Source organism: Schistocerca gregaria, chromosome 3 (genome assembly GCF_023897955.1).
Source record: "Schistocerca gregaria isolate iqSchGreg1 chromosome 3, iqSchGreg1.2, whole genome shotgun sequence".
NCBI classification, from domain to species: Eukaryota; Metazoa; Arthropoda; class Insecta; order Orthoptera; family Acrididae; genus Schistocerca; species Schistocerca gregaria.
Window position 1 is genome coordinate 404,310,375 of NC_064922.1, and position 13,783 is coordinate 404,324,157.

Below are 13,783 nucleotides of genomic sequence, written 5' to 3' on the forward strand. Positions count from 1 at the left end.
ACAAAACAATGACACAGGCTACAGTGGACTACATATCAATGTTCATTCTCACACAATAGCAATTGCCGTAGAAATTGGTCCGTTGATCAAAGTGGACAGAGTTGGACTTTCCATGTTATATATTCACCAATATTAGTGTTCCGAAATGGTTAGTACACATGATTTACAGATCTATGTTATTGTGCTTGAGCAGCACGTTAGTCAAGTCTCTTATATCCGCTTACATATCCCCCAAACACTAACTGGTGTTCAAAGTTGACTGACAGCATATATGGGTCTCCTCGTAGCACTTGATGAGCTATCACTTAGCAAGTACTCTCTTGTAGTTGCTGTAGCACGCCGCTTGATATGCATCCCCCAGAATCAAGTAAGTAGACAGGTCACTGCTGACAGGTTCATGGAGCCGTCCACTTTTCCTATCCTGTAAGTATGGCACAGTGAGTTAGGTGCACAGAACGAATCGTTAAGGCTTCGCGGTGCCACACACCGGGTGCGGGATGTCCTCGACCAGCAGCTCAGCCAAGGGCGGACAACAGCAGACATAAGTAGGATTGGGGGATGGGGACCCTTCGTTTGCTGCCCTGCAGTGGGCCAGAAGTCATTCGTCCCCCTGCAGTGAGAGTCACCACCAGCTGGCTTTTCCCCTCTCGTAATCTGTGCCACTGTGTGATATGGTCACCCAGAAACATAGACTGTTGTTGTTGATGCGGTCTTCAGTCCAGAGACTGGTTTGATGCAGCTCTCCACGCTACTCTTTCCTGTGCAAGCTTCTTCATCTCCCAGTACTTACTGCAACCTACATCCTTCTGAATCTGTTTAGTGTATTCATCTCTTGGTCTCCCTCTACTATTTTTACCCTCCATGTTGCCTTCCAATACCAAACTGGTGATTCCTTGATGCCCTAGAATATGCCCTACCAACCGATAAAACATACACTGTGTGATCAAAAGTATCCGGACCACCAAAACATGCGTTTTTTGGTATTAGGTGCATTGTGCTGCCACCTAATGCCAGGTACTCCATATCAGTGACCTTAGTACTCATTAGACATTGTGAGAGAGCAGAACGGGGCGCTCCCCGGAACTCACGGACTTCGAACGTGGTCAGGTGATTGCCTGTCACTTTTGTTATACGCTTGTACGCGAGACTTCCACACTCCTAAACTTCCCTCGCTCCACTGTTTCCGACGTGATAGTGAAGTGGAAACGTGAAGGACACGTACACCACAAAAGCGTACAGGATCCACTGCACGTACTATGACAGTCAGGCAGGAGACGAGAAAAATTTGATTTCATGGTCGAGTGGCTGCTGATAAGCCACACATCACGCGGGTAAATGCCAAACGACGCCTCTCTTGGTGTAAGGAGCGTAAACACTGGACGATTGAACAGTGAAAAAATGTTGTAGGATGGCGAATCACGGTACACAGTGTGGTGATCCGACGGCAGGGTGTGGGTTTTGCAAATGTCCGGTGAACGTCATCTACCAGCGTTGTAGTGCCAACTTAATTCTACTCAGACTGATCGAGTTACATCTTTACTATGTAACAAAAGTGGTTCGGTGAGCATTCGAACTCCGCAGGCTAAACTGAGTGGTAAGACACAAGCATATTCGTGCACAATAGTTCAAAAACAAAAATCAAATATTTTATTATTCCCGCTTTCTTATCATGACATTGAAAGTGGATGGGCATGTCGACTTGTTACGTGTCATGTTGTTAGTTCGTGTCTGCGTGTGCGTTTGCTAATGCCTGTGATATCCACTGATCCCTAGTGGACATAGCGCATTTTCCATTCCATACACTGTTCGGTCGTACTTTTGCATGCAATTAAAGTAACTGCTGCAACAGACTATTTGTCATTCACATAATATTCATACGTCTGCATACTTCACTCTCTTTATTTTTAGCCTTTTTTTCAATTACATATTACTCCGCAGCCTTTCTTTTAACATTTGTTGCTGACAGGAACACATCACCTCCTGGAACTTACAATAGACAGCAAAATACCACGTGAAAACTGAACAGTTAACTCCTTGTTATCCTGGTCTCATACCTGGTAAATATTCACTTTTAATGTCCATCATTGGAGTTCTGGCTCTTATTTACTGTATCAGTGTTCTGGTGTCATTGACTTTCATGTCATTTTTTATTAACTATCTTGCACATGTACTTCTTCCGGACATCAGCTCTAATCGAACTGAAAGAAAAGCAAATTCAGCATCTTTGGATCATCGGGCTCATGTAGCTGTACACTGTATGCTGCGCCTTCATCCTTACTCTTACTCTTAACGACTCAGTACGTTGTACGACTGGCTCTTTCAGTAAACATTTAAAAATCACTCTATTGGCTCAATGCTACACCGCTACCAGTAAATCATTGAAAAATAACATCTATGTGAGCATGATACTATTTCGCAACAGGAAAATCATGGATCAGTACATCCCGCAAATGGATATAAAACTCTGACACGCAAATCCTACTCATTGGACAAATTCACCTGACGGTTCCTCCTTTCTTTCTTGCCATCTTTCGCAGGATTACTATGATTTAAACATTCATGTGATTTCGTCGAAATATTTATTCATCATAAGACTAATTACTATTGAAATATGGATTAATTTGATTCTCTTGCTCTTCTAAAATGTAGCTCCCTCCATCGGAGAGAGACCTGCTGCGCGATTTCAGATTCACTTCACTCCTTACATCGTTTAAGATGTGACACTTGTTGCCAGCCCTTTGATTTGCGGCTCCTCACCGTTTTGTTTTCTACATCAACGTCGTGGATAGCTGTCCTTAAATGTTTTGGTCCACAAGAGACGAAGAAAAAATTTGTGGCTTAAAATCTCGCTATTCCAGTGTCTCCTTCTTGTCTTCAATAAAACTGTATTACTTTCACCAAACCCTACCTGTCAAGTCATGATAAGTCACAAGAATACGTCCATGAAAAAATAGTGATCTTATGTGTATATCGCTGACCTTGAGGCAATGACCATTTTGTATATAGTCGCTGACTAGTGGCAATGCTTGTAACATGGACAGAATAGCAGCTCCCAAAACCAAACTTATTAAGTCAAATGTCGTAATTCCTGCTCCTCTTTAATGAATGATTAAATATTATTTTTATTACGTAACTGGGAGTGAGAGGAAGTGGATTTGACCTGGAGGCGGTAAAAGGCAGTAAGTACCGCTACAATCGTTACTAACGGAGCACTCCGTCATCGTGCAGTAAAATGTTCTAATTTTAACGCCATAACTTCGGGTTAGGTAAAAATGTTTCTTTGAGAAGGCATCGAACTCTTTACAATAACTATGAATACAGGCAGTTTCCTAGTCTTGCATTGATCTTGCAGTACGCTACCAAGATTGCAGCAACGGCAGTCGATCAACTGCGTAATCGTATTAGTAACTTCTTAACTTTGCTTGCAGCTCACTGTTATAATTCTGAAACAGACTCATACAATAAAATTAAGGCATGTAACGATAAAGCAGTAAACGTATATAGCTACCGATATGTCAAATATAATGACCTCTGCCCACCGCGAGGTTGGATTCCAACTTGTAATGTTGCGGACACGTGACGCGCTGTGAAAGATATGTAAGCGCAGCAGAGACAGATGAGGGATCGCACTAGCGAAAATAAGGTCTGCAAATGGAGAAATCCATTGAGATAAGTGCGTTTGTCAAAGGATAGAATATTAATAAGCAAAGCCTGTAAACGAAGAACTCGAGCCGGCCAAAGTGGCCGAGCGGTTCTAGGCGCTTCAGTGTGAAACCGTCCTGCTGCTACGGTCGCAGGTTCGAATCCTGCCTCGGGCATGGATGTGGGTGATGTCCTTAGGATAGTTAATTTTAAGTAGTTATGAGTTCTAGCGGACTGATGACTTCCGCTGTTAAGTCCCATAGTGCTCAGAGGCATTTTTTTTTGAAGATCTCGAAAGCAGAGAAGCTGGTCGAATGTTAGAGTGTATCTACGGAAAGAGGTGCACCGTACCTCTGGTAAAATAGCATAATGCTGGTACACGCATAAGTATTTCGAAGAACATTGTTCATCGTACGTTGTTGAACATGGAGCTCCGCAGCAGACCACTACTGCATCTTCACATGCTCACCCCATGACATCGTCAATTACTATTGCAGTGGGTTGGGTCCATCGAGCTTCGACCGTCGATCAATGGAAACGACTCGGCTCTTTGGGTGAATCACATTTTCGCTGCACTAGGTCTATGGTAACCTGCTCAAACATCGTCATCGAGGTGAATGATGGCTCAAAATGTCCAACGCGCCAAGGACGCAGGTTTGTGGGAATAGTAATATGTTATGGGAGACATTCTCCTGCGCTTGCATGGCATCTGTGGTAGTGATTGAGGACACGTTCACATTCATCCCTTCATTCTTTACGTCTTTCTCGGCGGCGATTAAGCAGTGTAATTGTACGTGACACGGAGCCAGAACCGTTTGAGGACCACCAACATACATTGATGTTCAAAAACGGTTCGAACGGCTCTGAGCACTATGGGGCTTAACATCTGAGATCATCAGTCCCCTAGAGCTTAGAAATACTTAAAACCTAACTAACCTAAAGACATCACACACATCCCTGCCTGAGGCAGCATTCGAACCTGCGACCGTAGAGGTCGCGCTGTCCCAGACTGTAGCGCCTAGAACCGCTCGGCCACTCTGGCCGGCCACGTTGATGTCTCGGCGACCAAATTCTGCTAATGTAAATTCCATGGAACCCACATGGGTCTCTACCAGGTGCCATCACGTAAGTCAGCTTCCCATTACGTACACAAATTACGTGACGTGTGCGTAGACATCTAATGCCACAAGTCTACCAACAAGCAGTCGGGTACGTGATACGCAGAATCAGTGATCGTTCTCAATACGGGCAAACGAGCTGTCAATCAAGTCATTATAATGTGTTAGCTCATCAGTGTATGAGACACCGTAGAAAATGCACTTATTATTTCCCTAATGAGTACAATCACAAGATTAAGGAGGAGATTGTGTAGTCGGCACCAGAAGGAGAGATTAACTAGGAAGAAGATAAGACAAAACATAAAGGGAGCCTTATATTGTATTGTATTGTCTGTTAACCAGGGACCTAGAAACGACTGAGCGGCTCCGTCCCCTCTGCAGCCGCAGTGGTCGACAACCCCACGACGACTACCGCAGTCCACTTCACCCCTCCACCGCCCCACACTGAACCCAGGGTTATTGTGCGGTTCGGCCCCCAGTGGACCCTCCCAGGGAACGTCTCACACCAGACGAGTGTAACCCCTATGTTTGCTTGGTAGAGTAATTGTGGTGTACGCGTACGTGGAGAACTTTTTTGCGTAGCAATCGCCGACATAGTGAAACGGAGGCGGAATAAGGGGAACCAGCCCTCATTCGCCGAGGCAGATGGAAAATCGCCTAAAATCCATCCACAGACTGGCCGGCTCACCGGACCTCGACACAAATCCGCCGGGTGGATTCGCGCCGGGGACCAAGCGCTCCTTCCCGTCCGAAAAGCCGTGCGTTAGACAGCACGGCCAACCGGGAGGGTAACGGACCCTCATTGTTTAAGAAGTAAAATGAAGAATGAAATCCAGCGAAAGATTGTTCCCGATATTTGACATATACATTCTACTCCGGGAAGAAACTGCAGACAATGATCTGTCATGTTCTATTATAAGATGTATAGATAAACGGAAATCTACAAATGGGGCATCCCTTCGCGTGACTTTTGGGCTCTCAGTTTACTTTCTGCGAAGTCATAAGCTAGATTTGAGATCGTATTTCCAACAGGTGCTACGATACATCCGTACAAAGACAACCCTCGAACGACACGTAAGCCGACGCATTTGATTAGCAGTTATCGTTTGATGTCGTGGGGGCAGGTGGCGGGTTTACGCTTCCGGAGCGGTGAGCACGGCAGGTGGCGAGCGCCGGCGCCCGGGGGCACGTGTCGCGTCGCCGCGCGGCCGCCGGGTGGAGGGGGCGCCGCGCATGCGCAGTGCAGCACGGCGCCGGCCGGTGGTGGGGGGGCGGCGAGGCGCGCCGCGGCGCCCCCTCCAGCCGGCGGCCACATGTTGGCGCGGCGCGCACTCCCGCGCGCGACCCCGGCAGCGTCCACGGCTGCGACGCCTCCGCGAACCGCGACGCCCGCGCCGACGCCGACGCCGACGCCGACGCCGACGCGGGAACCGACGCAGCCGGAGCAGTGCCGGCCAGACTCGACCTGAGCGGCGGTGCGTGCGCGCGAGAACCCCGAACACGCGGCGGTCGCATGTGTCGCTAGGTACTGGACGCCTCTTACTGCGCTAGTGTCAGGCAAGGCGTTGCGTGCGAGCGGTGCCCACACCGACGACTCTAACGACACCCACCTCGACATTCCGCGTACGATGTATTTATTATTTACTTCTGTTACTCGCACCTGCCCATTGTGCTTTTCGTGCTTTAGCCGGCGCACTCTTACGGAACAAAAGCACTCTGAAAATACCTCTTTACACTCCCTGTGCGACAGTTCGAAGAACGTTACGGGCTAGGGATTACCACAACTTTACGTCAACTTTCTCTGATAATGTTTCCTCGTGCCAAAAGGTACACTTCTGCAGAATTCGCTGTTTCAATAAAAGTAAATATCCCGTGTGGCAACGTCGTGGTGTATACTGTTCTGCATTTTCCACTGATATATCCGGAATGCAAACCTATGAGGACGAAGGTCCGAGGCAAGGCTTTCTGTAATATTATATCACTATGCACCGTTTGTACACGGAATGTTCAAGAAACTATACACATAGTATTCTCTTTCGAATGCTGACACTACCGCTCCCTCTTTCTAGTCTCAATGAAACAATAATATAAAAGTAATCCCTTATTTTTCTTACACGGTCCAAGGAATGTCGTGTGTGCATACCATCACCGCGAAGAATTCCACCTTAAATAGATTTCATAATTTTACACCACTTTACGTGTCGTCACCAAGCCCCAGGCGACTTTTTTTGAAAGAACCATTGATAATATCACTAGCTTTTTATGGTCAATTCGTCAATGTTCAAGACGAGAAGTTAACTTTGTACCTGGTATAAAACAACAGTCTAGAACGCGATAACATTCTGCTAATGAGTGGTTTCGACTTGATGTAGAAGTCATCTTCACTAAATCAACACCAGCTGGCTGCTGCTGGTGGTACTCATTTCCTGAAGATGACTTCTGTATGAAGTCGAAACCAGTCATTAGCAGAACATTATCGCGAGCTACACTGTCGTCTTAACCCACTTGTATCATCAGATCGCTGTTACTCCACTGGGCCATTTTGCCCAGATTTATTAAAATTATACCTACAGAACTATAACCATTTCTAATGTTACACGATGACCATTGTGTAAAACAGTCTATTTACCACTGATACTAGGTTTACATACTTTGAGCAAGAATTATAACAGATACTTGTAGATGATATTTAGTTAACTGACCGTTTTGCCAGCTTCTACATTTTTTTCAGAAACTCAGCGTTCACAGAAACAAAACAAAGAAATTGCCACTTCAGATAGGTTTCCCTTACATTATATCAGCCCATATCAAATTACAATATCATCGGTGCGACGCTAAACCTGGATTTTCCTTCCTTCCACGTTGCCATCCGTTACTTCTCCTTTACAGTAAACGGTAACACATTTTACTACTACTGAAGTAGTGGAATTTACTCAAACAGCAAGAGTTCACCTTATACGTCTCATATTAATTATGTTGTGATGTAACGCAGTTTACAGTAGGCAACACCGTTACATCTCACGGATGCTTGTAAACGAAATACAGAGTCCAAGCTGATAATATGCGCAACAACATTATATCGTTCCCATTTAGTACTTCACAGCTACAAGTAAAGGAAGTCACAAGAAATAACCATTAAAAAATATATAGAACGGAATCAGTGAAACACGAAAGTGTGACATATTTGCTTAGTACAATAGCATGAACGTTACTATGATGCTGGTTGATGACCATGTGAGGATATATTAGACGTGAGAAAAAGGTCTTATTATAGTTTAACCCTGTAATAATAGTAATAATGTTTAAACGATCTCAACATTCATCTTTGACTTGGATCGTGAAAACGAATACAAAAAGTTGTACTACAGTTTAGATTTCACGTAAACCCGCAGATCCTTTAACACGGTCCTCAACCCACAGGAGGACAGTGGTTATTAAAGTACTGCGCTGTTCAAGCAACCTTCTACATAACAACACTTCCAGTGTTTCTCATACTTTAGAGGACTGCATTTTCATATACTTTCCATTCTCTAGGTAGAACGGAGCAGTAATGCACTGTAGAGGCAGGGATTATCAGTCAAGTAGCAGATGAGATGTTAGTGGAGCTAATTGCCGTTTGGGAATATCTGAAACGGCATTTTTAGTTCCAGCACTTGTCTTACAACAAGTGGAACTCTCCCAAACATTTTGCACAATCGGAGGCTGGGAACTATTTTTAATTTAATTCTGGACTAATATGAACCAGAAAACAAAAATTAGTGAATGTGTAAGTGTACTATGCATATGTACACACAGTACTATGTGGTATTTGACATGTGGACGGTACCTGTGTCGCCACAGTTTGCAGGCGTTACGTGCGAGCATCAAAACTATACCGGTTGACAACATTTGTTTCTCGTTATTCGCACATCGACATGTGTGAGAACACGCACCGATTTCGGTGACTTGACTGAAAGCGTGAAACGACAAAATTCGGAGTGTCAGATGGTGGTGTTGAGACGAGATAAGCCGCCAGAAATAAAATATCGCGAACACTTTCCGTGCAGCGCTTAACAAAAGTTACATTTACGCCGCGGGCGCCGTGCGCAGACAAATAGCTGCGCATTAAAGCGCTGCTATTGCCATTACGCCGGGCCACATGCCACCGCTTTTCTCTACTGTTTGTTTCACGGTTAATGAGCATACAGTAAACACGCGTGCGGAATTTGCCTCTACTACCGCTCTCCTCGTGCCCCTCTTCCTCTGACAGCAGTTTTTCCTCCCACACATGGAGAGACACCCACACGCACGCCCACGCTCCCTCTCTCACACACACAGACACACATATGAACACCTGCGCGCAATACTTTTTCTGCGAGCCGGAGCCCGAAATTTGTTCCGCAGGTGCGCGCGGAGCAGATGCCCCTAGTGTGTACGCGGATTTCGCAGGCACGCCGCGAGGCAACGGTTCTTGTTTACCCGGCAGCGTAGTTAGTGCTTTATGGAGGTGGGCAGCATGCGTTCGGAGCGAACGGGTACTCAGTGACGACGCGCGCTCTGTCTGTTGCTTAGGAGGGTCGCGTAGAGCGTAGCAGGTGATGCGAGGCGTCGACGGCGAGCCACGACCGCGACTCCACGCCGCCGCGATATGATGCTGATGGGGGGAGCGTCTCTGCTGGTCGCCGCGCTGCTACAGCTGCTGCTGCACGCCGCTGGTGAGTACCGCCGCACTCGGCTAACCACTTGCTGCTCGCCGCCCCGTTCGCACTAGCAATGCTCCGGTGCTACACCGTCCACCGTATTGCTAAACTTCCGTAAATTACGATGCCGTCTGAACCACGCCACCTATCTTGGAAAATTTTTATTCACAACTGTCTCGATGTCGGAATATACTAAATGAGTTTCCTAAATAGCCTTGCGACATGGTGTCTATTTGAGAATAAAGCGGTCGAGGTATTGGGGATTCAACTGCCCCTACCGATTCCGTTTTATGCAACCCGCTATTCTAGACCTGGCCCTCAAAAATCAAGCGCAAGACTTTCTCGTTCTCTTGCTCACTCCGCGCTAATTACTAGTGCTATAAAACAATATGAACAAGGCCTTTTTGTAGGAAATCTAATACATTCAAATTTTGTACTGGGCGCGTTTTCGCTGGTGGACAAGTTTTTCCAGGTATTCTACATCTACATCATACTCCGCAAGCCACTTAGTGATGTATGGCGGAGGGTAGTTTTTGTACCACTAACTGAGCCCTCCAACCCCGTTGCACTCGGTTCAAAATGGCTCTGAAAACTATGGGACTTAACATCTGAAGTCATCAGTCCCCTAGAACTTAGAACTACTTAAACCTAACTAACCAAAAGACATCACACACAGCTGGCTGTGGTGTCCGAGTGGTTCTAGGCGCTACAGTGTGGAACTGCGTGACCGCTACGGTCGCAGGTTCGAATCCTGCCTCGGGCATGGATGTGTGTGATGTCCTTAGGTTAGTTAGGTTTAAGTAGTTCTAAGTTCTAGGGGACTGATGAGCACAGATTTAAAGTCCCATTGTGCTCAGAGCCATTTTTTTTTTCTTCCCGCAAAGTGTTGTCTCGAAATTTCAATAGTTAAGCTTTGTGATGCACAACGGCTCTCTTGTAACGTCTGACTAAGGGGTTTGTTGAGCATCTTCGTAGCTCTGTCGTGCGGGCTAAACGATCCACTTGACGACTGGAGCTTCTTTATATTATATACCAGTCCTATCTGGCAGGGATCCCAGACATATGAATCGTTCGAACAAGCGCCTTATAACTCACTTCCTTCGTGGGTGAGTTACATTTCCGTAATACAGTCTGGCTTCTGCTTTTCCCACATTTTTTTATGTGGCCGTTCCACTTAAGGACGCTCTGTATAGTTACTCCTAGATATTGTACCGCAGATTTCTTTTCCTCTGTGTGCCTAGTATGTTACATTTATTTAGGGTCAACTAGCAGAGCCTGCACAATTCATCAATTCTCTGGAGGTCATTCTGCATTTCGTTACTATCTTCTGGTGTTGCTACTTTGTTATAAACAATGGCATCATCCTTGAACAGCTTTAAAGAGCACCTGACCCTTTCTTCTATATCATTTACGTATATTGTAAACAGTAACGGCCAGGGGGGTTGCCGAGCCGTTCTAGGCGCTACAGCCTGGAAGCGCGGGACCGCTATGGTTGCAGATTCGAATCCTGCCTCGGGCATGGATGTGTGTGATGTCCTTAGGTTAGTTAGGTTTAAGTAGTTCTATGTTCTATGGGACTGATGACCTCAGAAAGTTAAGTCCCATAGTGCTCACAATCATTTGAACAATTTTGAAACAGTAACGATCCTATCACAAGTAATTAACTTTTCATAACAGGGTTTCACAGTCTTATGAAATTTCTTGAAAGGCATCATGTTTACACCCGTGACTATTAAACTTTTTATTTCCACTTTTCCGAAATTGCAATAGTGGAAATAAAAAATTGAACTGTCACTGGCGTAAACGTGATGTCTTTCAAGAAAGATCCTATCAGACTTCCTTTAGGTTCTCCAGAAACTACCTTTATATCTATTTTGTTCTGTTACGAGCAACGTCATTCTGGAGAAACGTACAAATCTTACCTTCAAACACACCTCCACCCCCAGTCTTATCCCTCACTAGTCATGATTGCTAGTATGTTTTTGGTGGCTCTCCCTGCTACCACAGCAGAAAAATCCTCAACTAGATGAACTATTACCGATATTCGACGTTTTTTGGTCTCTATTGCTTGGATTATTACGCCACCTCCACAGTCCGCTATTTCGGTAGTGTTATTAATTTAAACGTGTCCTCCAGCGTAATGAAGGAAAAACGACTTTTGTAGCCGTTGCGCTAGACTAATAACGTTGAGAGTTTTATCCAAACTTAATCTTCACAATCGGGGTATTTTGGCTTGTTGATGGTGTGATAAATACAACGGCTGTGTTGTTTATTCTATGCTGTTAAAATCACATAGTTGACGGGTAAAATTTTCACAAACGTCAATTTCACACTTTATAAGAGCTCGACTAAGCCGGAGGCGTAATGGCAGTCAATTAAGACCAGAGCAGGTAGAATGTTAGAACAATTCGTGCAGTTGCGAAGTTTTGTAGAGTTGTAGGAGGGAGTGTCACCAACAATACATCAGAAATCCTGACTGGTGAGGAATACGTGCGGAGGTGGAGGTGCTTCTAAAAGGCACTTTTGTACAAGTTTTTCTTGAAACCCACGACAACTGTGGCCGCCAGCGAAAACGTAACCCAGTAAAAAATTTCACTGCGTTACATCTCCTACAAAAACTACCTGCTCATTTTTTCTGAAGGAATAATTCCACGAAGCGAGCGAGAAAATATGAAAATGTCACATGTGGTTTTGAAGGTTAGATATAGAATTGCTTGTTGCATAAAACGACATCGCTAGGGTACGCATCCAAATTGATATATGATTGATATGTTTTTAGCTACGTGAATCATATGTGTTTTGTAGGATAAAAAAACGGAAAAGATGTCATCGTTCGAGTGTTGCGCTTGGTGCGAGAAATATTTATGTTTTTTCTGTTTCTGCGATAGATTTCACACAACTGATTGTGAGAACGCTCGCGAATAGACACTCAGTTAGGATTACGCAATAATGTAATTTAGGTGTATTTTTATACTATCCTATGTATGACGACGAAAATAACTGCCAGTACTCGATATATACCTACTAGATAGATTTCACACAACTGATTGTGAGTACGCTCGCGAATAGACACTCAGTTAGGATTACGCAATAATGTAATTTAGATGTATTTTTATACTATCCTATGTTTGACGACGAAAATAACTGTCAGTACTCGATATATACCTACTAGATATATGCCTCTAGATGTTTTAATTCAAAGGTAGGTATACCCATTATCAGAATACTATCAGATCTACAGAAAAATATCAAACGAATATGAAAGGCATGACCAAGAATCGAATATGCACCAGTGGTTTGGTCGACCACTGACCTCACTCTGACAGACACCTGGAATGACGGGTACAAAACCTGTAGCATGAAAACGCAAAAATGTTCATGACTATAACACTATTAACATTGGACCCCGTACTATAATTAAAATATTTGTTTTTATACGTTCTTTCCATGTGCAGCACTGAAAATACGATTTTCAGTCATCAACTTTGACCTCGAATTTTTCAAAAAATAGGAAGTGCTTAGGAAAAAGTCGAATATAGAACGCTCTTGCAAAACTTGATCAAAAACGGTGATCCAAATTCAGATGTTCCCCTAGTAAGTATCTACGCCGGGACGACTTGTTTGGTGTAGCGGCAGCAATAGCAGTCTGTCTATTAGTAAAACCGCATCGTCATCTATATAGTATGTCCTGGGATTACTCTTCACCTAGAGGCAGAAAAACGCAAGTGTAACTTTAATGGATCACAGTTCAACCAATTGTAACAAAATATAAATGACCTACACAAATCCTTCTCGTGAATCAGTCTATTTATCCGGGGAAGCTATATCGAAATTTCTGCAGCGAAGCTTTTTATAGCTGATGATGGTGTCCAAGGCACTTCTTATTACTCTCTTATATTTAATAGACAGTTATAATAAACACGACCAGTTTCGTAAATTGATGATTTTAGCACAAAAGATCTCGTTGCAAAAACAGTTACACAGATGAGGTGTTTAAAAATTTTCATCCACCAAAAAGAAAATGTAAATACTTTGGAAATTACGATTTTCGTACCCATCTGTTTAACTAAACAAGTTTTAGCGCTAAAGACGGCGAAAAATTACTGTAATTTTGAGATGGAAAAAAAGAAATAACTCGTTAACCTCTTCTTTTACCAATATTTGATTTGTAAATCGTTCTTGGCAGTTTCATGGTAACTGGATTATGGTATATATGCGACTAAGGTAACTGCCAAAAATTTATATCACATGTTCTGTGTTATTTTCTGCAAGTCAGCGCTAATGGTGCAGCAGATATCATTGACCCATGGTCTGTAATAGAAACCGATAGTACACAAAAAAGTC

The 13,783-nt window shown here is 44.2% G+C and overlaps 1 protein-coding gene across 1 annotated transcript in view; it reads left to right on the forward strand.

Moving 5' to 3' along the window:
* The first annotated feature begins 6,059 nt into the window (after positions 1-6,059).
* LOC126355132 (carbonic anhydrase-related protein 10) overlaps positions 6,060-13,783 on the forward strand; it is a 2,094,013-nt gene continuing 2,086,289 nt past the window's right edge. The window contains exons 1-2 of the mRNA XM_050005316.1: positions 6,060-6,285; positions 9,312-9,454. Coding sequence (XP_049861273.1) covers positions 9,388-9,454 — 67 coding nt within the window. The 5' untranslated portion in view covers positions 6,060-6,285; positions 9,312-9,387. The remainder of the gene's footprint in view (positions 6,286-9,311; positions 9,455-13,783) is intronic.